The 26,124-nt window shown below is 42.8% G+C and overlaps 1 protein-coding gene across 2 annotated transcripts in view; it reads left to right on the forward strand.

Annotated features, from left to right (window-relative positions):
• Positions 1–1,437: 1,437 nt before the first annotated feature.
• LOC149314303 (ras-related and estrogen-regulated growth inhibitor-like) overlaps positions 1,438–26,124 on the forward strand; it is a 33,976-nt gene continuing 9,289 nt past the window's right edge. Inside the window, exons 1-2 of one of the 2 annotated variants that reach the window (XM_089520822.1) lie at positions 1,438–1,683; positions 23,195–23,251. In XM_089520822.1, coding sequence (XP_089376948.1) covers positions 1,587–1,683; positions 23,195–23,251 — 154 coding nt within the window. In that variant the 5' untranslated portion in view covers positions 1,438–1,586. Of the gene's footprint in view, positions 1,684–3,474; positions 3,778–23,194; positions 23,252–26,124 lie in introns of those variants that run through there. The other variant, XM_089520823.1, reaches the window with a different exon arrangement.

Below are 26,124 nucleotides of genomic sequence, written 5' to 3' on the forward strand. Positions count from 1 at the left end.
ACTGCTCCTCAAACATTTGTGTTTTGGCAGGAAAGAGCTGTGGCATTTTCATGCAACCCAATATCATGCTGAAGAAATCGTGTGAGTAGGGTGAGGCTCAGCAGGAGGAGAAAGCAGAGGCCCCAGGGTTGTTTTTTTAATATTTTTTTTCAAATTTCAAATTTTTAAACATTTAATTAAAAAACCAATTTTAAAAAATTAAATATTTCACTGCTCCTCAAACACCTACTTTTGGGCAGAAAGGGACTGTGGCATTCATCTGCTCCCCTTTAAAATGCTTTAAAAGCTGATGGGAATTCGGGGGGGGGGGTAAAGCTCAGTGGGAGGAGAAAGCAGAGGCCCCAGAATTTTTTTAAATTCAAATTTGAATTTTTTAAAAAAAATGAATTAATTTTTTGAAAAATTTAATTTTAATTTTTTAAAAAAAATCTTGAAAAGCATCACATTTTAACCAAATCTTCACCATGCGTCTGTAAACACATTTAGGTTGTGTGTATGGTGTTGTGCTGTGAAGGTATAATTTTTGATTTTGCTAGTTGTTTATGTCAGGACTGTTAGCAGGAGACTGAGTGCTGTGTGGGAAATTACGACTGAAGAGTAACATGAGTGCACAAAAAAAATAGCAATAGCAAGTACTGTACATTTCTATTCTGCTTATTAGTGTGCTTACGCACTCCCTGAGTGGTTTACAATATGTAACCTAATTGTCCCCAACAATCTGGGTACTCATTTTAGCAACCTATGGAAGGATGCAAACCTGAGTTGACCCTGAGCCCTTGTCCGGTAATGAACTCACAACCTTGTGGTTTGTGAGTACTGTATATACTTGATTATAATTCAATCTCATGTAGCAGTTGAGGGTAAGTTTGGGGGCAAAAAATATGGATTTTGGTATGACCTGTAGATAAGTCGAGGCTAAAACCTAGGGGCATATAGCAAAGGACCAAAAGGATGAAGCTAACCAAAAGAATGTCTTCACTCTGATCACTGTGTAAGAGAACAGAGAGGGCCAGTGCTTCCAGGTCAGATTATACTCTTGCCTTTCACTGTTTTTTTTTTTTGGGGGGGGGGTAGTCTTTTTTTAACCTAAATTTCTAGACTTATACATGAGTATATAGAATAAGTGGAGGTCTTTAAGCAGAGGCTGGATGGCCATTTGTCCCAGGGGATGATTTGATGGAGAGTTCCTGCATGGCAGAATGGGGGTGGACTGGATGGCCCTTGGGGTCTCTTCCAACTCTAGGAGTCAATGATTCTATGATTGTACAGGCATTTGGGTGGGGAATGGAAGGAGGAGGAGGAGGAGGAGGAGGTCAGTGGGGGGGTGACACCAGCCTTAGGGCCCCTTCCCTCCCTCCCTCCCTCCCTCCCCCCCAAAGAAAGGAGGAGGAGGAGGAGGAGGGCTGGCAGGAGGCGGAGTGGGGCTTGGCTGCCTGCAGAGCTTGCCTTGCTTGCCTCCTTCTTCCTCTGCTGCTGCTGCTGCCCATTCCTCCAGGCGCAGGAGGCTGCCCGGGATCGCTCTCTGCCTTCTCCTTGCCCTCCCCAAAGGACCCGCATGGACTCCTGAGCTGCTGGGGCTGCTGGCCATGAGCTTCCCGAGGCCCCTCCGGCGAGCGGTCAGCCTCAACCCGGCCAGGACCCTGAGGCTGGTGGTGCTGGGGCAAGGCGCCGTGGGCAAGACAGGTACCTGGGCAGGCAGTGGGCAGGCAGGCAGGCAGACAGGGGAGCCTCGGTTGGAGGACCCCCTTGGGACGATGGGCCCCCCAGTCTGGCCCCAGGCTGCCATGCAGGAACTCTCCACCGGAGCCCCCTTCCCTGTGACCCATGGCCATCCAGCCCCTGTTTCAAGACCCCCGAAGAAGGAGGCCCCCACCCTCTCCCCTGCCCTAGACTGACAATGGAGCCAGCTTCTTTTCTGCTTCAATAGGACCCAGAGCAAGGGATTCAAACTAGAGGGAAACACGAGGAGCAACTTCCTGACCCAGTCTCCTTCTCCGGAGGTCTTGAAAGCCCTGGGCCCTTTGAGAGCTCCCCAAATCCCAGACAGTTGGCCAGCTTGGCTGAGGCTCCTGGGAGCTGAGTCCAGACTCTCTTTGGGGACCACTGCTTTAAGCAGAGGCTGGGTGGCCATCTGTGGAGGGTGCTTTGATGGCGAGTTCCTGCATGGCAGAATGGGGTTGGACTGGGGGGCCCTTGGGGTCTCTTCCAACTCTAGGGGTCTGTGGTTCTCTATGAAAGCATGCTTTACTGTGGAACAGCTCTGACCCTCAAGAGATTCCTGCTGATGTGGAGGTGGGGGTCTCTTCTCCTGTAAGGTAGACCGGGGGTCTTGGGGGGGGGGTCTCTGCCCCTCTTCTGGCTTTCTCTCTCTCCTCCCATTCTCCCTCCAAGGAAACTGGCCGTTGGAGCCTTCCCTCTGCCTCCGATCTGCCTCCAAACTTGTCCCAAGCCTCCTTCCCTGAAGGTGAGGCAGCTGAGCCTCTCTGGGACGATCTCCTCCAGAGCTGATTGCCAATGGGCAGAGGTCTGTGTCAGTGGCCTGATCTCAGCTGAAGGGCTTGGTGCCTGCTGCCTCTCAGCTCTGTTCCTTTCTTTGGCCTCACTTCTTAGGCAGAGCCTGTCCCTTTGGCAGCGGTGGCTGAACAGCTGGGACTCTAGAGCAACCCTTCCAGATTTATGGCCAGAGATGTACCAACACAAGCCCCTCAGCGCCTCACTCTTTCCCCGGCTGACTGCTGTGGGAAACACAGCGACATTTTACTTGCATGTATTCAAACCTGTGAGCCAGTGTGGAATGGTTTGAGCCTTAGACCCTGGAGATTAGGGTTCAAATCCCAGCTTGGCCATTTATACCCACTGGGTGACCTTCGGCAAGTCACACTCTCTCTCACCCTCAGAGGATGGCCATGGCAAAGCCCCCTCTGAAAAAACTTGCCAAGAAACCCCCATGATAGGTTCACCTTAGGGCTGCCGTAATTCAGAAATGACTTGAAGGCACATAACAGCATTTCAACTGTAGTGTGGCTCTAAATCTTAACTGCATTGCATTGACCCTGTTGTTTTGCTTAGCTGAGCTTTATACCTGAGTGGGATGTGATGTCTTTTTGCATTGGCCAAACAACTCTTTCCCTCCATAGAGTGATGTCTTGTGATCTTTTGCTGCCTGAAGACAATGAAAAGTTTGCCTTCTCCTTGCACTAGAAAGGGGGGTGAGGAGGAACATTTGGCCCTCCACATGTTCTGGACCTTAGTTCCCAAAGGTCCCACACAGCCCACAGAGAGTGATAAGGGATTCTGGGAGTTGTAGTGCAAAACAACAGGAAGTCACAAGTCCCACACTCATGTACTAAGAAATGGATGTTTTGCAGGTGACTCTTAAAGAGGTGTTGAATGCATCCTATTTTCCCCAGTGGTTTGGGGGTACAACTTTTGCATTTAAGTGGGACAGCGAATCTGCTCTGGGTTTTATTTGGAACTTGAAAGAAACTATTCCAGGTGCTTAACTCTGTCCCCCAAATGGATAGCACCTTGGGTAGTTCCTTTAAATTTTGGACTGAACCCCACAACTGGTCATTGCCCCGTTGACGTGGAAGCTGTCAGCTGCCATTGACTAATATTATATGCCCTAATTTTAGCTAGAGACTCTTGGCTGGCCATCCCTTGTCTAGTAGGCAGCCTGGGGGCTTCCAGGGGCTTTAGGCTCCTGCTGCTATTATTCTGGACCGCTAACAATGCTGGCTGGGGCTGCTGGGAGTTGTAGACCAAAAGGTCTGGAAGGTACTGGATAACCTACCCATTTAAAACTGTATACACTGGTTTCAGCCCCCAAACACACACACACAGAAGGAACATCAGGAAATTTGACTCTTCTGCCTCAGGGTTGTAATGAAACCAGGGTTCACACTGTCAAAATGTAAGGATGCTTTAATTGGGAAGTACAATGACTTAAGATATTTTAGGAAATCTGTTTGTGCTTTTTTGGAGTTGTTATGGGAAGGGATGGTGGACAAATCATGTAAGTAAATAAAATGAAGCTCTCACCTCTTCCTCTGGGTTTCCTGATGCCTCTGAGATTAGCTCCAATCTTCACAGTGCCTGGGATGGGGAGAAACAATGGACTTTATCACATAGGGAAAACTGGGGGTTTAAACAGTGAAAACTGCATGAAAATCACATGAAAATTTTGCAGTCGCAATTAACATTTTCACACACGTCACCATTAAAAAGCCATTATCCTGGGAATAAACAGCCAATAAACAGCAGCAAATCATTTGCGGGATTTCCCTGTGAATGATTTGTTGCTGTTTATTGCCTGTTTATTCCCAGGATAAAGGCACTTTAATGGCGATGTGTGTGAAAATGTTAATTGCAATTGTGCGATTTTTACATGATTTTTGTTGTTCAAACCCCCGATTTTCCCCATATGATAAGGTCCTGTTAAGGAAAATCTATTCCTCCCCACTAGGAATACTGTTTGGTCTGGAATAGGTAATAAGGATCTACTGGATCTACAAAACACATGTTCTTGGTACAAAAATCAAGCTAGAACTGGATTGTTGATATTGTACTTGCAACCTTGGACTCTCTTAGGGTGTGTCACTAGGGGGCTTGTCATGATGAGCACCAGGACCTCAAATTTATGTTGTGTCCTGAGTGTCGTGCCCACCTTTTAACATAGAGATAGGTAACCCAGTTTCTTTCTTGCTGCTGTCAAAGCACAAGTTAGAATTTCCATAAATGCTGCCAACCACTCTCGAGTTGTGGATTATTTAGGCACTTATCTAACACAAGCGTAGTTCCTTGCTAGCATGAGTATGGCAAGAATCACAAGTGGACTATCAGTGGTTGCATTCCAGGTGGAAATCTGTTTCACCTAAGGCATTGTCATTAACATTTGTTTTGTGCCATCTGAGTCAGGGCATGTACTTTTTCCAGAAATGCAGTCATTCCCCCATCCTAACACATAATGTAAGTTATTGAAAGGCTTACACCTAAAAATGAGCACCACATATTTCCTCTACTGAGCTACATTTCTCTTCATTCAGGGAAGGATTCCACTTCTGTCACACTTCCTACTGCTTGGCAAAGGATCTCTGAGCACCTTTCTGTGAAGGTCAAATTCAATCAGACTATCTGACATTGGAGAAGTGAACTTTTGCTAGAGTCTGCTACCCTGCACAAAGCTTGGAAAAGTTACTTTGGGGGATGGACTGTGCAATTCTGGGAGTTGTAGTCCCCAAAAGTAAACTTTACCAAGTTCTGGTCTTTCATGTCTTACACAAGCTGTAGGAAAGGTTCTGCTGCCTTCCTTTTCTTGTCATCTCCATACTAGTTCCTACTCCAGTGTGACCAACATCCTGGTCTGAGGTATAGATCTAAGGAAGGCTCCCCCAACAGTATGGAGTTTATCACACATGAGGAATTTCTCTTAATTTTGAATGAAAAGAAAGTGGGACCAGAACGCATGAATGCAAATTGTGTTCGAACTGGCTTCCCATTGCCCGAAAATAGCATGCCATTGCCCGAATTTGCATGTGATAGTCTATCATGCAATAACGTGAAACCCCATGATTGCGTTCGGACTGACTTCTCATTGCCCGAATTTGTGTGTGGTAGTCTATCGCAATAACATTAAACCCCATGATTGCATTCAGATTGGCATTGGATTATACTTCCCATTTCCCTTGTCTGATAAACTCCTATGCCTTTTGGGTTATACCCCCCATTGCTGCTGCCACCTATTATTTGCCACCTAAGACTACAACTTCATTTTTTTGCCTAGTGATAGAGCTATCTCTGGTCTTTCCATAGAATACCAGAAGAAGCTTACGTCTGAATTTAGCGCATTACTTTATTTGATGCAAGATAGAAATGTAGGAATTTATCACACGGGAGGCATTACTTTATTTGATGCAAGATAGAAATGTAGGAATTTATCACACGGGAGGCATCCCATGCAGAAGCAGGAGTTAAAACAGGATTTAAAATCCAAAACATCCCTAAGAAAAAACAAAAAAGCACAATTGATTTTCAGACACATTGGGGTTAACACAACATTAAACCGTCTAGAAAGTTGACAAAATACTACGGTATTCTTTTTACTTTCGGGATTTTCCGGAAGTAAAAAGAATCACATTTTGTCTACTTTCTAGCCAGATTAATGTTTTGTTAATGTACCTTAACAGTGACATCGTCTGAAAATCAATTGGGCTTTTGTGTACCTTTTCTACTTTCTGTCCGAGTTAATGTTGGGTTAACCTGGATGTTGTCTGATAATAATTTTAAATCCCGTTTTTGCATGGGCTCCCTCCCATGTGATAAACTCCATAGAGTGTTTGGGAAGAAACTGAATGTTTAATATTTTCAGCGATATTGAGAGACTGACATTTATTTTCATTTCAGTACTGTATATAAATACAGAAAGGGGGCCTGGTTCAGAATGTGTGAGATTCAGATTTTAATTTCAGTAAGGAGCCAAGATAAAGAATACCATTTAGCAAAGTACTTTGTCCTGTACAGAGACTCCAAATCTCTGTAGATTCCTCCTGATGCCTTTACAGATTCATATTGCATAGATATGTGTTTCATAGCATCCCTCTCAGGTAGATGTTAAAATGGGTGATATTTTAGACAAGACTGAGAAGGTGAATTTAACAGCAAGGGGAATTTCACAGACTGAAGGCAGACATTCCTCTCTTCCCACTGTGTCCCATGAACAGTGGCACCTTCATGTGGCTCTGACGTTTGCTTATGGAATGGTAGAAAGTCATGAGCCAGCAAGATGTAACGTGTGGGAAGTAGCCATGTGCTGATGCTCAGGCATCCACCTCCTACCCAACTGCTTGCTTGAAAGATTTGAGAACCTTCCTAGGTATACAAAACTCTTTATTGTTGAATAATTATAAGATCAAGCAAAACAAAAAGGGGGGGGGGAGGTAGCAGATGGGATCTAAAATTGCTAGCATTGACACATGAACTATATTTCACATAGCAGATTTTTGGAAGGCTGTCTGACACATTGAAGCAAGAGGAAAAAATCGAGGAACAAAATTTGGCTACCAGTCCTGAAGAATAGCAAATTGGGGACTCAGCAAATGCAAATGGGAAACCACTCAGAGTCTGGGGCTTTCCCAGCAGATAATGATCACCAATTAGCAGACACTAATCCTCCTTTGCATTAGTCTCCCAGCCTGAGGCCTGCCATCAGCAACAGAACAATGCCCATGCAAATCGCTCCTGCATTCTCAGGCTCACACAGTATATATAGACCCAACTTTTTCCAGGCAAGCAATCTCTGAAGATGTCAGCCACAGATGCTGGTGAAACGTCAGGAAGAAACTCTTCTAGAACATGGCCACATAGCCCGAAAAACCCACAAAAAACTATGGATGCCAGCCATGAAAGCCTTCGACTTCGCATTAGAGGACATTTATAATTCTCAGCAAGAGAGGTCTTCTAGTGCCTCACCAAACTACAAACACAAAAATGCCATAATATATTATCATGGTGGTTAAAGTGGAATCATAATGCTATAATTCTATACTGTGAAAGTGCCCCTTGCACTCACCCCAGCCTTCACTGCTTCTACTGAAGGTTGTAACAGGCTGGGGTAAAGATCTCTGTTCAACCTAAAACCCTGAAATGAATAGGAGCTCATACTGTACAGTGGGCTATATAGGCCTCATTGTGAAAATCTTCAGTGGAATTCTAGGGGATGATGTGGGTCCAATGGGGTCTTCCCTACTCTGTATTTCCATTCACCAGTGGACAGTAAATGGGAAGATATCTTGGCCTTTTAATTTCAAACCCTTCCCACCTGCTTACCTTAAAGTATTTATGAGAATTATAATGACAGGAAGAAACTGTACCAACTGCAGGTGTGAACCAGCACTTTCTCTCTCCTGTTTGTCCATTTTAATGACCTTTTGTTGCTGATCTTTAAGAAATGCCAATTGAGACTCAGGTTAATGAATGAGCACCTGCAAACCTTTTGGCCAAGGAAGGTTTAGGATAGTACCAAGAGAAAAAACTTGTCCATCCAGCTGTATCTGCATTAATTGCCTTATTTCATACAAATTATGGGCTTGTAATAGTTGTTCACCGCAGTTGCTCTTGAACATATACATCTGCCTTCGCCTGGGTCATTATAAACAGTCCAGCCAGTCCAGCATTGCCTTACTTAATACCTTTTAGAAATATTGGTCTTTAGGAAGGATGGATGTTGTAGTCCAACACTTCTGGAGAGTCCCTGCTTGGGAAAGGTAATTTGACCACTTTGTTTGTCAGCTGGTGGGTCAGGTCAGGAGCCAAGATTCTCTCCCTGTCTTTGCCAAAACACAACTCTGCATCCCTAATGGCCAGAGCTTGGAAATGTTATTTTTGGACTATAATTCCCAGAATCCTTCAGCTAATATGACCAGTGGAAAAGTAGCTTATCCAGGCTTTGCTAGAAGTATTGGGTTGCAGTTTGGCAATCTTAACAGTATTATTTTGATCGATTAACAAGGGGTCCCACTTCCATTCCCTTGAGTATGTTAACATTCAGTACTGTATAATATAGATCACTGTATATGCATCTGTATGAAAAGAGTGCTTTCATATTTTTCATTCTTTTTGTTGTTCCCCTCTGAACTTTCGAAAGTGGGAGGAAGAGAACATAAAGTAAAAAATAAACCTGTAACCTGTCAGAGCTCATTTACTCTTTAAGATGTCTTCAGCTCAATCTATCAAAAATTTTGTGTTTTACATAGACATAAGCACCTATGTCATTATTTTCTTCCAAATATTATCTGCAATAAATGGAGATTTTTTTCAAATCCCACCACTTCTGAGGATTTTGGAGTCTGGCATAAATAATAATTGGAGTGATGGTGCTTGATCTCAGCATCAAACCACTCTACTGGCGCCCTCAACTCCTTCTTTGTCATGTTACTGTTGTTATTTCCTTGGACATTTTTAATCAGTTTAATTGGGCACTTTTCTTAATATAGACCCATGCCCTTTAACATTGGGAACCTGCCCAGTTTGTTCTGTGGAAGCTGATTTGTTCCACTGTCTTGCCCTTTACCAGTAAAGTCCTGAAAGACGTAGATAATTACAACCTGCTTCACTTTTGTTGTTAGTAATCTTTCCTCACCTCAGACACAACACTGTCATCTTATAGCTATTTCTAGAAGCTTCTCTCAAATGAAGCCTAACCATGAAAATCTTCAGTATGGCTGACGGAATCTTCCTTCTGTGCTTCCTTCTTTATTTATGAGCCACCTTGGGTTCCTTTCTGGAAGAAAGGCAGCATAGAAATGAAATGAAATCAATCAATCAGTAAATAAAATTATTCCAAATGATCAGAGCAGAACCTGGAAAGGTACTTTTTAAAATTATGATTAGCTGGAGTGGTGTGTGTGTCTGGGAATTGTAGTCCAAACAAGTAACTTTCCCAAGTTCTGCATCGGAGTGACTGTACCACAGAATTCTACTGTGTAAAACGTTTCAAAGATGCCACATTAAGGGGATGAGGACTTTGAGTAATGCCTTTTGAATAATCTTATTTCAATCTTGTTTTCAATAAAAAAATGGTGTATTTGGTTTGAACTGCTGCGTTCAGTTTTCTGCTTATAGTTATGAAATTAAGAGATCCCACCTAAACATTAGCAAGGACTTCCTGATGGTGAGAGCTATTCAACAGTGGAATATGCTTCCTTGGAGTGTGGTGGAGCCTCCTTGTTTTAACCAGAGGCTGGATGGCCATCTGTCAGGAGTACTTTGATTGTGTGTTCCTCCATGGCAGAATGGGGTTAGACTGGATGGCTATCCAGTGGATTTTAATTGTTTGAGAGCTGCCTTACGATTGCCCTGATGATGCTACAAATAATATTACATTTATTTGTAAATAAATTATTCATGTATTTGGGCCAAGACAGGATTGTGCTCTTCCTTATGAAAGCCCACATCTATGGAAATCCACCAGACAAAACAAAGGCTGGATCTATATATTAACTGAATGTGAGGTGAAATTGGTGAATACAGTTGGCCCTCCATATCCATGGATTTTTATCCATGGATTCAATCATCCACAGCTTGGAAAATTTTGAAAAAAAAATATAAATTCCAAAAAGTAAACCTTGATTTTGCCATTTTATATAAGGGATACCATTTTACTATGCCATTGTATTTAATGGTTCTGCGCATCCATGGATTTTGGTATCCATGGGGGGGCCTGGAACCAAATCTCAGTAGATACCAAGGGCCCACTGTAGCTAAAGAAGGGTCATCTCCTGTTTAGCTCCCTAACTCTGGATATCACTTCTAAGAGAAAACTATCAAAATCCCAGTGCTTCAGATTTTCAGAATAATTCTTGTGACTCTGAAGGGTTTTATTTGTTATTCATCATGGTTTTTTTATATAATGTTATGCTATTTTAGATGTGTTTTTCATATTTTTTTAGTGATAGCCTAGTCTCCATGGGATTTCACACTGGAGCTCAAAGCAAAATAATATTATATAAACAAATTACATATTTTTTCAAATGCTAAAAGAAAACAAATGTCAGTGTTTTGACTGTTGAGGTTTCAGGTTTTTTGCATGAATCATGTTTTGCACTGTGGATTTTGTGAGGAGAAACATTAATTTTTAAACCTCTAATCCAAAGCTCATCTAAGAAATTCTGCTTCTTCGGCCACTAAAGCCTGAAAACCACATCTTGGTTCCATGGCTAGGACCTCCAGTAAAGTTGTCCTGGAGTGAAGAAAGTAGAAAATAGACACAGAGCTTTAAACATGGGACTCAGGAAGCCTTGTGGATTAGAAAGGGCTTGGCATCATCTGCCTCCCCTGTTCCACCATAGCAGCCGGAGGAGAAACTGGTTTTTCCAGCACATTACTGTATATTGTTATGTGCTGTCTGTGTTGCTGTTGTAATGCAAAGTATTTTTGGGGTGGCTTGTTCTTTATTGAACAAAACCCGATAGCTTTACAAAAGACCTGATAAAACACCTTCATTTATATACTTAGGGATGCCATAACCCGGTGGCCCCCGTGACAAACCCGCTTTTGGGGGCCCCGTCACGGTCACGGTCCAGTTTGGCCCCCTGCCCCCGGCTTGGGGCCCGCGCGGCGCCAACCCACCTTCCCCTGCCTCCCCGCGTGGCTGCGCCACCCACCTCCTCCTCCTCCTCCGTTCGGAAGCAAAGGAGGAGGCAGTGCGTGGGGGGGAGGGAGGTGGGGAGGGGGCGCGGGTGTGCGCAGGAGGCGCACCTCCTTCTCCTCCTCCTCCTCCGTTCCAAGCCTCCCTTCCTTTCTCCCTCCTTCCTCCTCCTCCTCTGCCTCCCAACCCAGGCCCAAGCGGAGGAGGAGGCAGAGGCGCCTGCCTGGCTTGGCGCTCCCTGCGCGCGCATGCGCGCCAAGGCAGCAGGCACTGGCAGGCAGCTACCCACCGCCTCCTCCGCCTGGCGCGCCTCCGCACTGGGCACTTCCTTGGGCCCGGGAGGCGGAGGCAGAGGAGGAGGCTGAGGCGGAGGTGGGTGGCTGCCTGCCTCCTGCCTTGGCGCGCAGGCGGGGGGGAGCGCGCCAAGGCAGCCACCCACCTCCTCCTCCACTTGGGCCTGGGCTGGGAGGCAGAGGAGGAGGAAGGAGGAAGGAGGGAGGAAGGAAGGGAGGAGGAGGAGGGAGGAAGGAAGGAGGGAGGAAAGAAGGAGGAAGGAGGAAAGGGGAGGAAGGAGGGAAGAAGGAAGGGAGGAGGAGGAGGAGGAAGGAAGGAGGAAGGGGGAGGAAGGAAGGAGGGAGGAAGGACAAGGAGGAAGAAGAGGAGGAGGAGGAGGAAGAGGATAGTGATGATGATGAAATGAGCCAGCTTCTGAGGCACAACCAATGTAAGTTACTCTCATTTTTACAAACTCATGCACAGTGGAAAAAAACCAAAGTCCCTTGACCAAGTACACACTTCTGAGAAGAACAGTCGAATCCAAGGGCAAATCCACTTCTTGTTAAACCACCTTGACATATTCAGTGTGAAACCCAAAGAGTTTGGTTATGGAATAAGCCTCTGAAATATGGAAGAGATTGCCATGTTAAGTAAAGCCATGTTCAATGCCCAAATGTGCTGTTTGGAATGGGGGAGGGGGGGTGGCCAGAAAGGGAAAGTCCATTTCTGCCATCTGTCTAGGAATAATGCCCAAATGTCCTCCATTTTGATCATGCCTAAGAAACATGTATTTATATTAACATTTTTTTAAAACCATCAAATTTTTTCGTGTGTCCTCCATTTTTAAAAAATGTGCCCTCCATTTGAAAATTTTGTCCTACATTTGTCCCGGTTTGGAGGTCCAGACTTATGGCAACCCTATATTTACTGCTTCATACTGAACTAGCAGTGTCTAAGCAGTTTACAACTGTAAGCTAATTGCCCCAAACAATCTGGGTACTCATTTTAGCGACCTCAGAAGGATGCAAGCCTGAGCCCTTTTGCTGGTATTGAACTTGCACAACCTTATGGTTTTGAGTGAGTGGCTGCAGTAAAGGCATTTAACCACTGCACCAGTGATTCTGGTACAAATTAAAACTGCTAGATATCCACACTGTAGAATTAATGCAGTTGCATACCGCTTAAACTGCCATGACTCAATGCTATGGAATTTGTAGTTTTGTAAGACATTTAGCCTTCTCTGTCAGAGAGCTATGGTGCCACAGCAAACTTTAAATTCCAGGATTCCATAGAATGAAGCCATGACTGTTGAAGCGATGTCATACTGCATTAATTCTGCAGTGTGGCAACAGCCCTGTTGTTTTATTAAAACTTTAAATATAGATCATGGTGGTCTATACAAAATGCCTCAAGCCATTTTTGCTGTCCGATATGAGTCCTCATGCCCCCACCCCATATTTTATGGGGAGGATTGTCCCCAAATAACCAACAGTACCCCTCCAAAAAAAACCTTCAAGCATGTTATTTGCCATTTTGCCATGTTATCTGTCATTATTGGAATCACCTCACCTTTTTAAAAATCCCTCGGTGGATCTTTCTGCCCCACCAAAACAAGGAAGGCAATGGGACCAATTTTTGGGCAACCCTCCAGTTTTGGGGTGGTGTTAGTATTCCCTACAAGAACAACAAAAGGAGTGCAGTCATGCAGGGAAATCACTGTGCTTGTCCACACTCATTGGCAATTGCCCACTCCAATAGATCGACAGAACCACCTACATTTTGGACTCTCCTTAGGGTTGTTTCTACAGGGCCATTCAATTCTTTAGTGGGACATATGGCTCTCCTTTATACCGTGTGCTTACTGTGATCTTAACCTGCATTGGATTGTGATCCGAGTCTCTTATTTCTTAAAATAGATTCCATTCTGTCCCATCAATTTATGTAAAATAAACGGAGGAAGATTACAATAGCTATCTATCTATCTGGGCAAGTAGCCCAGGACCAAAATTTATATGGGACCTTAGGCAGCTGCCAACAGGCTCCAGCAGCTCCAGCAGCCTGGCAAGGCTTAGGACTGATACTTGCCCTCATCTTACAGTACTTTTAAAATAATTTTTCCACTTGATCACCAGGTGGCTGGCTCTGGGAGATGCAATTTCCCACAATACTCTTAATATAACATTACTTTGAGGCATTGTGGGAAATAAAAGGTTAAAAAACCCCTTTCATTGGAGTGACAGAAGAACTGGCAATATCCGACAGACCTGATCCCCTTCTCCACTGCCATTCCCTTTTCCTTTTGTGTCGTGCCCTTTTAGATTGTAAACCTGAAGTCAGGGAACTGCCAAATTAACAATCCGTAAACCTTCTGCCTTTGTGGCTGAAGGACTGGGTATAAATACTCTAAATAAGTAATTCTCAAACTTCCAGGTGTTTTGGATGTCAGTTCCCTGAATCCCAGATCATTGGACAAGATGGCTGAGATTACTGAGCTGAAGTCCAAAACACCTGGATGACCAGAGTTTGGGAATCATTGCTCTAAATAAAATAAAATAAAATAAAATAAAATAAAATAAAATAAAATAAAATGGAAGCTCCCAGGCTCAACTGCCTTGAAGATGATTGGAATGCTGCTACCAGTTACTGCTGTTTCTGCCAAGGCCCAGCAATAGAGGAGGAAAGGTTTAGTATTTATTGAATTTACAGTATACCCCGTCTTTCTTCCACCACGGACCCAAAAACAAATTAAAAACTAAGTACAGCTAAAAACCTCAAGCCTTTTCAACCCAGAGCTAGCCCTGAAGAGAAAATCACTCAGGCATCTCTCAGTGTTTGGGCCCATTGACCATCCTCACTTGGAAGCTTTTTAGAGCCAAAAGCAAGCCAGCATTGGGTGAAGACATCTCACTCTTAGTAAGGAATTGTGACAGCCAACATTTCCTATTACTGTTTTTAAAAACTGAGATGTGCATGAATTGAAAATTGTAATTTATGTCCCTTGCTGCTATAATTTTTAATGACTACTTGTCATATGTTAACATCAATGTTGTTGATTACGAATCCGTGACTATGCATTTCTTATCTGTGAAGGAGTTTCTGTTCAAAGTATGAGCTTGATGAGCCAGGCCCTTACTCTGTTAAACTGGACTATGTTCTAACTGTTTATCACCAGGTGGCTGGTCTCACCCAAAGATCTCATTCAGTCATTCTTGCAGACACTTAAATTATATTGTTATTCTGGATGTCTGAAAGATTAATTTGACTGAGAGGGTCACAATTTGCATCCTTTCTCTGCATTCCTGGTTTCAACATTTGTGAAATAATACTTTATTTTTTTTAAGTGCCGTCCTTTTCAGATCCAAGTGGTAAGATCACAAACAGGCCTTACATCTGTCCTTGTCCCTGGATGAACAGGAAATTCCTTCAGTCCTCACTTTTCCTTTAGCAGCTAATAATCTAGCTAAGATAGCTGTTCTTCACTTTCTTATTTCTTAAAACCATAGTGATGTTTGAAGAGACACCAGCAAGGGAATTGGATGGACTTATGTTTCTTTCTGAATTTATTTTTGCTGTATAATATTCCTACCAGCTAGTATAGTTCAAAGTTTGTTGCTGCTATCTAGAAAGAGAATTTGCTATCTAGAAAGAGATATTGCCTGAAATTCCTCAGGGGATTGCTGTCTAACTTTGCCTTATTTTGAAGAAGCAACAATACAATGGCTCTTTCCAGTTCCAGTTAATAGACTGGCTTTAAACCACAGTTTCTTGTTAACACTGAACTACGGTTTAAGGAGACCAGGATTGCAATGCCAAAACTACCATGCAGTGGGAGGCAGCAAAGATACAGGGGATTGCACAGGCACAATGCTTCTTCATGACTTAATAAAGGAACTAATAAACAATTATGTATTATGCAGGCAGCATTATACCCAAACTAGTCAGAATGCTCAATAAAGTGAGAAGTTTTACATCCTATAGTGGGGTGGCAACTTTGCCAGGGCCAGACAAGTTTTGTTTTTAGTGTCATCTTGAGTGTCATGGGTTACAGAAGAAAAAAAAAAGACTTGGGCGTGGATAGGTCATTTTACCCATCCACGGCCTACAGCAGTGAGGGTTTTTTATGACCTCTTCTGGATGGATGTTCCAAAGATTGGGGGCTATTGTTTAAAAGCTCTGTCCAACGCATTATCCTCCAAACTCGGGTAGAAGAGACAGCAGGGTGAGATCTCAGAAGGCAAATGGGTTCATATGGGGAAAGATGGTCCTTAAAGTATGTGAATTCAAAGTTTTAAAATGTCTTTGTATCTGTTTATATTTTCCTAATTGAATTTTCTGATTCTGTAGTTGGTTTGGGACCAGTAATCAATACAGTGCAATTCCTGTGGGTGTTTCATTATGAGAACCTTCCTTCTAAAGTCCTTCCCTAAATGATAAAGGGATTCTCAGAGTTTGTGCTTAGTCTAGACCTTAACCACATCTCTGCTTCCCAAACAGGAGCCTGTCCATCTCTTTTTCTGTCTCTTCTAGTTTCTGCCAAAACCACCTACATTCTTGAACCTCTGAACCCTGTATATTATCCTTGTCTGTTCCTGGCAGGCTGGCTATTTTGTACTGAGTTCTCTGTATGTCGGCTCGTACAATCCAGTCCTTTGTGTACACTGACTCTAAGTGATAGTTTAAGCTATGTAATGACTTTACTCTATTTTTTAACCCCTAAATTTAGAGGAACAAGCTATAATGGGTATCAAAGGACCTTGGGTGACATACACAACAAACTATGTGAAAATTACTATGCTCACTTTTAAAATTACCATATAAGACATGGTTAGTTGTTGTTGCTGTTGTTTTTTTAAAAAGAGCCTGGAGACTATATTTCTGAGAGGCCCTAAAGGCACTAGATCCCATCTGATCTTGGAAACTAAGCAGGGTCAGCCTTGGTTAGTACTTGGCTGGGAAACTGCCAATGAATACCAAGTGCTGTGGGATCTATTCTGTGGGATCTATTCCAAAAATCTGGAATGACCTGCCAGAGGAGATCCGCCACATAACATCTTTAGAGGCCTTAAGAAGGCAATAAAAACAGATCTCTTCCAGCAGGCCTTCCCCAACTGATCTCCTCGGAATGTTTACTCTCCAGTGGCATAGCCGTTCCCACCAGACTGTGATCGTGTTTGATTTTATTGATTTTATTGGGAATTGTTGTTTTAACGTTATTTTGGGGTGGGAGGGAGTTTTAGGGTGTTTTTGCTATGTTTTTACTTGTGACTTGCTGTGCAGCATTTTTATTGTTCTTTTGTTTGTTTTTACCCGCCTCGATCCAATACAGGGAGAGGCAGGATACAAATAAGTATTATTATTATTATTATTATTATTATTATTTCAGGAGAAGGAACTGGCAAAACCACCTCTGAGTATTCCTTGCTTAAAAAACCTCATGAAATCCATGAGGTCACCATACATTGACAAACAACTTAAGGGGACACACACTACTTATTTCTTTCATAAATATCATTTCCTCTCATTTCATAATCTTTGTAACTCCTTTGCCAATGTGGAAAGGAGTTACATGCATTCCCCAGATGCATTTTGAACACTTTTCTTTGAGTAGAAAGTTGAGAAGAAGTTGAGAGCCAACATGGTGTAGTAGTTTGAGCACTGGACTACAACTGTGGTAACCAGGGTTTGATTCCCTGCTCAGTCATGGAAATCCACTGAGTGGCCTTTGGCTAGTCACATACTCTCAGCTCCAGAAAACCTTGTGACTTACGGTCATCATAAATCAGAAATGACTTGAAGGCACACAACAACAACGAAAATTGAATAGTTATAATTACATATGCATGCAGGGGTTTACACCCACATTCAATGACAATAGCCTGCACATGAAGTCTTATTGGGCTTCTGAGTGTTGAAGTAATGGTAGCAGGTGGCTTCTGTGTCAGTGGGATGGGGAATTTCCTCTGGGGTTCAGTCCAAACTTTAAAAGAGATAATCAAGTTGTCAAACCTATTGGGAAGGGGGGCAGGATAGTTCAAAACTTTGGACAGATTCTTTAAATATGGACTAAAAGCCACGGTTGATTTATCACCTCCCTACCATGGGAACCACAATTGAATTGAAATCCCAAATATGTGGAGGATCAGTGCCTAAGAACAAAACATTGTAGATCCTGCAGTTCAAATCTGTTACCCGCTGTGGGACCATTACATTGCCCACTATGCTGAACAGCAACCTTCACCAACCTGGTGCCCTCCAGATGTGATGGACTAAATTGCAATTGCCGTTCTGGCAGGGAAGCTGGGCATCTGGAGCTGGAGCAACTTGTATGGGTGACTCATTCTAAGGTGTGTTTGCATGCGTTTGTCCACGGCGGTTTTTCTCAAAGCATGACATTCTTGCAAAATTCAAATATTAGCTGGGGAAAACATATTCAGCATTCCTGAAGATTGGAATTGGTCTTGCAATCTTCATAACGCTTCTTGTATTGCTGTTCAGCCACCAAAACATCTAGCGCAGGAGTGAGCATGTTCTGGTGTTTCAGGGATGGCATTCTTGGCTCCTTTGAGATTCCAAAAAGCTGCCCTGCATTTCTGCCGCCATATTTGGAGTGAATGGAAGAGAAATTCCATCACTCCCAGTCATTTTCAGGGGGAACATGGGACCTTTTTCTTGCTGTTTTGGACTCAATCCCTGAAACATTGTTTTACAGTGAAATATGCCTTCAGGGAGTAGGTTTTTTGGGCCAAATCCCTTATTTGCATCGAAAATAAGAGATGAGGGAGGGGTGCCTGGAGTGGTCAGGAGGTGCCAAGGGCCACATAGAACCTCTAAAGGGCAATATAGCACCCATAGGCTGTAGGATTCCTACCCCTGAAGTAATGAATCTTTACCTCTTCCTCTTCCAGTTCATTTATGTATCCCTTTCCAGTCTCCTGAAAAGACTGTTGCTACACCTGTGCAGCTTCCCTTTGGGAACATTCTTTCCTTGGCCTCCCTTTAAGTTTAAAATGATCTTTCTTGAGAGCAAACATGTTGGGAAACAAGATGGAGAGTCAGGCTTAGTCCCCATTTACCTGTTAAACACGGTTCCTAACCGAATCTATGATTTGGTTTGGCCCCGAACGTGGTTCCCCCTATCTTTGCACCAGAACAAAACGTGCTGGAGAGGCTGTGGGAAGGCATGGGCAGAGAGGCCAGGCCATGCAGCAGAGAAGGTCAGGCCATGCGGCAGAGAGGCCTGGGGCACAGAGGAGGCAGACCGGGTTGGGAGGATGGAGGAGGTAGGCCGGGAAGGTGGTCGGGGACAGAGGGAGGCATGGCTGGGTCGGAGAGGCTGGGAAAAGCCGCTGCCAGTGGGAACCAGGATGGATTCGAATCCGATTCGAATCAGCCTGGTTCCCACTTGGGCTGAATTGATTTATTTCTAAATAAATCGATTCAGCCAAAAACCCACCCCATTTTACCAGCATCTTTTTGATGCAGGTTAAATGGGTAAAAGGGGGTAAAAAAACATGGCCTCCCTTTCTGAATCGCTTCAGCTATTTGAATTAAGTGGGAACCATGGCGGTTTAAACATAACCATTTGGAATCATGATCCGGTTTAAACCATAGTGGGAATCAGGCTTCAGTACTTTTTCACAGTAAAAGAGGTATGAATAGAGAGGTCTACCATTTTTCAGGACCTGATAGTCCAAATTGCAGCTTCAACAGATGCCTTTGCTTTCATTTAATCACTCATGAAAAAGGAGCTGAGCCTTAAGAACAGGTGACATATCCCAGAGGAACAGCTTTCAGTTAACCTTCCTAGACTATTTTGTGTTCTCATCTTATGTTCTCCTAAATTTAAACAAACGGGAGAGAAAGAGGGAGAAAGAAAGAAAGCCAGCTCCAGGCCAAATGATTCCCTGGTCAGCAATTACAATGAAAAGAAGGGCTGTGGTAATGGCTCACTCTTCTATTGTTTACCAGGAAGCAAGGCAGGCTCCCACTGGAACTAACAAAAGGGTCAACCCGAAAATATCTCCTCCTGCTCTTCCCAGACCAATGGGTACAGATTCCCAGGCATAATAAAGCCTGTCCATCCCTGTGTGCTGCATCTGGCATGGCTGCTGTTAAAGGCATCTGGTTAGCTCACAGAGTTGGGGAGAGGAGAGCTGGAGGCGACATGCGCTTCAAGCCATTTCCTGCACTGACAACTCAGCCTTGTTCCTTCACACTCTTGCTCTAAAATATTCTTTCCACCCTCTGTTTGAGAGGTTTACAACATTTCCACTGCAGGCTCCAGCATGTTCTCCTTCCTCATCCTGCCTTAATTTGTGTCAGCTTGGTGCTTGCGGCCCCTGAGGGTTCACTTCCATATTTTAATTTGGAAGCAAAGCATGTAGGGAGATGAAATATGGTCAAAGAAGTAGGCATCTTTGAAATGGGTGAACAGTCAGAGCCGACCAGGTGGCACATTGATTAGCCTCTGTAAGCTTTCAAAAATTCATGGTTTCTCACAAATGCCTGGCTTTTCCAAATGTGGTGGTTGTTTCCCCACATGTATGCATTCAAAATCCCAAGCTGGTATATCAAACAACAGAAACAATTATATACAGAAATGTCCAGGAGGTTTGGTCCTGTAGTCTGGGACTCTGTCTGCATGGGCCAAAAGGCCTCCCCCCAGGTTTTGGCATTGTCCATTTTGGACAATGCATGGCCTGAACCCCTGGTGTGGGTAATCTGGGTGACATTTGGCATGTCCCACACAAGAAGTGGGGCATAACAGGGTTGAAACAAATCAATGTAACTTACTTGTTGCTCTGGATCTTCCAGGAAAATCTGGAGACCTCCATTTCTGTGCCACAGCAGCTGTCTGCATGGGTGTCCTCCTAAGCCACCTGGTGCATCTGTCACTTCCATGAGTTGCTTGTTCTGAGATCAGAATGAGATGCCCAGCATGTGACCGTCATTGAACGCCTCGTTTTGACCTTAGAAGTGACACACAGCAGTGGCAAACACACGGTGCAGATAGCTGCAACAGTGGGGAAACTGAGGTTGAGGGAACAGGGGCAGTTTGGGGCAGGTGCAAGGCCAGGATAGTCCAGGCTGCTCCTGGATTATCCTGGCCAATGCAGACAAGGCCTAGGTCTAATGTAAATGCTATTGGAGAGAAATGGTGTGCTAGCGAATCTGTTGATTTTTCCATTTGTACAAGTAGTGGCACATTTGTTCTTATGATACCTATGTTTCCTATTGGCAGTTGGTTGTGTAGCTAGCTCTTTGTGCAACCAGTTGTACGACTGATTCTACAACATATTGTACAACCAGTATTGCTTGTGAAAGCTATATTGGGTTCCCACTTTGTATATACAGTATTACACAACAGTATTTCACAAGTAAGTATCCACAAACACAACATTATTTGCACTTAAAGAATGACACTTTTAGATAAAGGCTGTTGAGTTCTACTTCCAGTATAGTACTACTAATTTCCCAGTTTCTTTCCTTTAGTCAGTGACATCACTAGGGTTGGCATCACTGATAAGGTGGTGTCACCCCTCCTTTGACCTCATCCCATACCACACCATACAGAATCCTTAGTAATATTTTTTGTACTAATGTTTCTCAGAAATCGTAGTTTCCAAATATCAGTGAATGTAATGGTAATAGTTAACAAAATTAAAATTATACCTTTAAATTACAATTTCATATACACAACTGAAATGTATTTATATGTACATAGTTTCATGTAGTTAAATTGCAAATTTGGTAACATACAATTTTTAAAAAAGAAAGTTTAAAAATAATGTTTTTCTTTGTTAATTATTAAATTAAAACATCCAGATGGAGTTGTAGGAAAGATAAGAAAGATTTAATGTATGACAAATAAAGTAAACATTTAGCCTTATGCACAGAACATGCTAACACTTCAGTTTGATCTGAGGTAGAACAAACCTCCCTATCTGTGTTGGAGTTGTATGGCCACAGATGCAGGACTTGGTTTAAATGTACATGTTCTACTTTAATTTTCATCAGTAGAGTCATTTCTATGAAAGCATATCAATGCATCAATCATACCGTCTTGCAAGTATTCCAGTACTTGCTTGAGGTCATGTGAGCATGGGTCAAATAAGACATCTTCTCCCATCCTCAATCAGCTGGAATGATGCAAAACCCAAACTTCAGTTCTGGTCTGAACTGTCCAATGAATGACTCATTCAGTACTGATCCTGCTGTATGACACTCTTAACACTGATTTTTAAAAGTCACATTTTGCTCTGGATCTTTCCAGATTTGTAGCCCTCTATAACACCAGGCAGCTTACAACATGTCCCACTGTGCCACCCATTGCAGCTGGTGCGAGTTGGTCCCTCTCAGAACAAGGAGTCTAGCCATGTAATCGGTGCTGGGCACCTTGTTCTGACCTCAGAGGGAGCAACTCATGGTGGTGGGTAGCACAGCAGGACATGCATGTGAACAGCTGCCCAGTGTTGCTTTGGAGCACCCAAGTAATGGGACAATGGGAGTGTAGTTCCAGGGCCAGAATACTCCAGGCTGCTCATGGAGCATGCTAGCCTGTGCAGACATTGCCTGAGTTAACTCTGTTATTCCTCATCCATTAATGATGGTGACTATAGAAGCACAGATTTCTAGTTGTGCCTTGTTGCTTCATTAGTAAGACTGCACTGGAGATATTTAGTTGGATTTATATGATTCAGTTTACTAAACATGTAAGTGAACAAATATTTTCTGAGGTTTAGTTTAGTGCTATGCCACAGTTTTGTAAGATTCATTTCCTGCCCCCACCAAAGAGTCCAGAGTTGTTCTTTTAGAATATGTGGAAATGTTCATGAAATCCTATGCCTCCCTCTCTTTCACACGGTTTTTCATGCTTCTTGGAAGCCAATGTGATTCCAGTCAGCTCCTTTTTACAGCAATAATGTTTTTCCTTCTAAAGAATTCTTTGATGAATGTTCTTTGCCAACCGGGGATCACATACTGAATTCAATAGTGTCCTGGCACCCAACAATCAGTTCTGGTTATGTGATGACACTAGGAAGGGCATGAGGGACTACATTGTCCAGGCAACCCAGCTGAGGCTTCCTGTTGTTCCATGTTGCATTGACTGTTTCATTGCCAGTTGAGTGACTTAGCAGGATAGATCTCAATTCCAGCTGGAGTTGAGTGTTATTGCACATAATTAGATGGTATAGAATATGACCATCTTCATGTGCCTCCCTTTGAAAGCTCTGTATTGCAGATGTTGATCTTATTACTGATCCCCATCCTCATGGCACAAAACCGGACATCAAAGAATGCCTGGGATTACTAGCCTAATGGTCTCAACATCTGGACAGTGACAGCTGGTGAGTCTTATATCAGTGAGTCACATGAATCTGCTCTGGGTTATAGTCTGAACTACCTGAGGTTTTGAACCTATTTTAGTTCCACACTTTGAATACTAAAAGCTAGAGCACATTCAGCTCTGCAGTGACATTGAAAGTACCAGCCACCCACTGAGTATGCGCTATTCAAAACAGGATCAAAGGGCTGGTGTCTGGTGAACCCTGGACACTGGGTTCAAGACCTTTCTTTTGATTCCAATCCATGACCTGGATCTGAGAACCCTTTTTCACCCTATTTGTTCCAAAAAGAATTCCTGTCAACTGTTTGATTATTTGTCCCACTGGTTCATCACCTATGCCTTGCTAATTGGTAGATCATAGTAGACCATAGTATATTTGCATTGCTTTATTCAACTAATCTTCTTCTTTCTTTCATTATCCAATGAAGCTCTGACAGTGAGATTCATCACCAAGCGATTCATTGGCGATTATGACCCTACTCTAGGTGAGTTGAGTTCTTTGCTTGTTTGTTCCTTGTTTGTGAGTGAGTGAGAAAAAGGTAAATAGTGCTAAGAGCAATTGTTGTGTAGTTCTTATTTGTAAAATATTGCCCAGTGTTAATTCATTCTCTGAATTTCCTCAAATGGTTAAATTGTGTGCTCAGCAATTGCTCACCTCAAAATAATAGCAAAATAAGATACTGCTCTAAGATTTAGTTCTGTCTGTTATTTTGCAAAGGAAACCTAGCAGTTGTCTCCCCATTTGGTGGCCATCTTGCCTCCTTTACCAAATGCATATATTTTAGAAAGTGTATTGGACTAATCCAGATGAATTTCAGCTACTCTGTTCATTTAATATAAAAGTAATACAACCTCTGAAAGTCCCAGCCCTCACAATGTTCTAGAATGCTACATTGCCTTCTCTTGTCTAATTATTGATAACATTCATGTCATTATCTTCATATTTTTATTCAGCCTTTCATTTAGCAAATGATTGCACATAGACCCAGAGTCCATTTGGGAGTAACTGATGGGAAATTAATGTAATAACCATTATGTACTACTTTCTCTCTCATCTTATTTGTTCAGTGGCGTCACTAGGGTTGGTGTCACCCAGTGCAGTAACTCATGGTGTCACCCCATTGACCTTTACCACACCATACAAAATCTTTAGTCATGGTTTTTGTACTACTGTTACTGATTAATCATAATTCTTGCATATCACTAACACCATGGTAATAGTTGTGACATAAAACAACTGGCAATATTAAAATGATACCTTTAAATAACAAGATCATATGCACAGCGCCAGTGCATTTATATATGCATCATTTCATGTGGCTGAAGTTAACATTTGGTAAAAGGTGATGTTTTTAAGAAAATTTAAAAAGAATATTTTTAAAAATGAAATACATTTTAAAATTAAAATTACAATTTAAAAAACTAGGGCCTCCCTTTTCTCCTCCCACTGATCCTTAGCCCACTCACACTCTCTCTTTAGCATTTTAAAGGGACACAGGCAAATGCCACAGCTCATTTGTGCCCAAAAGCAGGTGTTAGAGGATCTGTGGTGTCACCCCTTCTTAGGGTGTCATCTGGTGCGGTCCACACACCCCTAGTGGCACCACTGGCTTACAAAGAGGGAACTGTTTTCCCACAAGAATTCTTCAGAAATTCTTCAGGACAGGGGAGTGATAATACAGTAATTGGAAAGGCATTTGTGAGATTTTTTTGCCTCAGGTGCCAAAATAACCTGCCTGCCATGGGGGTGGCTAAAGTGTTCATTCTTGGGTAATACAATGTCTTTGGCCAGCCTGGGAGGAAAGTATGGAAGCAAATGTGAGCTCAAACTGTACTACACTGAACTAGGATTGCCAGGTGAAAAATGGAGAGGGCTCCAATGGTTGTGTAGAAGAGATGGGAGCCAGTGTGGTGTAGTGGTTTGAATGTTGAATTACAATTCTGGAAACAAGGGTTCAAATCACCCACTCACCCATGAACATCCTCTGCATGATCTTGGGCAAGTCACACACTCTTAGCCTCACACGAAGACAAGGGCAACCCCCCCCCCCCCTTTGAAACAAATCTTGCCAATAAAATCCTGTGATAGGGTTTCTTTGGGTCACCATAAGGAAGAAAGAACGTGAATGCACACAACAACAAGAAAGGAATTTCAGCAGGTGTTACTTGTTACACAACCAGTTTTTCAACTGTTTCCAGTTTCCAATCTTGCAACCCTACATTGAACATACCTGATCTTTTTTGATTTTGGAAGCTAGGCCAGGTTAGGCCTGCTTAGTACTTGGAGAGGAGACTGCCAGGGGCTGAGAAAGAATCCTGCCTCAAACCCCAGAGATCTGCTGCCAGTTGGATTTGACAGTACAGGCCTAGATCATGGGTGGAATTATGTGCCCCTCTAGATGTCTTTGGATTGCAGTTCCCAGTAGTTATAACTATTATTATCATCATTATTACTTTATTTATTTATATCCTGCCTTCCTCCCCCTATAGGGACTCAAGGCAGCTAACTAGCATAGGTAAAGGTGAAGAATGCTGGCTGTTGCAGTCCAAATACATCTGAAAGGGCCAAATAATTTTTACTCCTGTGCTAGATGGACCAATGGCCTGATTCAGTATAAAGCAGTTTATCATGTCCCCAAGCATTCATGGATGGTTAATCAAAATATCTACTTTTTCTTTACTTATATTCCAAGAGTTTTCCCTCCATAATAATAATAATAATAATTATTATTATTATTATTGTTATTATTTAGTTATATGCCGCCCAATCTCTGGGAATCCGGGAGGCTTACAACAGAGGAATAATACAAAGTAAGCAATAACAATAAACATGAAATAAAAAGAGATATAACATAGCATATTGAACAATAACAATAAATTAAGATCACAATCAACAATAGCAGTAAATAACAAAAACAAAATATATAGCAAATCAACAGCAGCAAATTAAATAACAAAATACATAGCAGTTAATAAAGCAAAACAAGTGAAAGGAAAAACTAACAATAAACATTCCTTGCAATTAAATAATTAAAACAACTCTAAGAGAGGACGAGTTCCTTCAGCGTCCTCCAGCTGAGCCTCGTTGGAGTTTGGGCAGGAGACGGGAGGAGAGTCATAACCGAACAGTGACTTGACATGACTCTCTTACCATCTCAGCATTTCCAGTTCCTGGGCTGCAGCCCTGCACACACCTCCTTGGGATAAAGCCCTGCTGAACACAGTAGGCCTTATTTCCAAATGAACACACCTAGGATTGTGCTACATGTCACAGAATTAACCATGCATAAAACAGAATAATGACTGTTCTGTAACATTCTGAGGGAAGCTGTAGGTGGGAAATCTGGACTGAATAAGA

The sequence above is a fragment of the Sceloporus occidentalis genome, unplaced genomic scaffold (genome assembly GCF_023333645.1).
Source record: "Sceloporus occidentalis isolate IW3139 unplaced genomic scaffold, rSceOcc1.0.p SCAF_4, whole genome shotgun sequence".
Taxonomy (NCBI): Eukaryota; Metazoa; Chordata; class Lepidosauria; order Squamata; family Phrynosomatidae; genus Sceloporus; species Sceloporus occidentalis.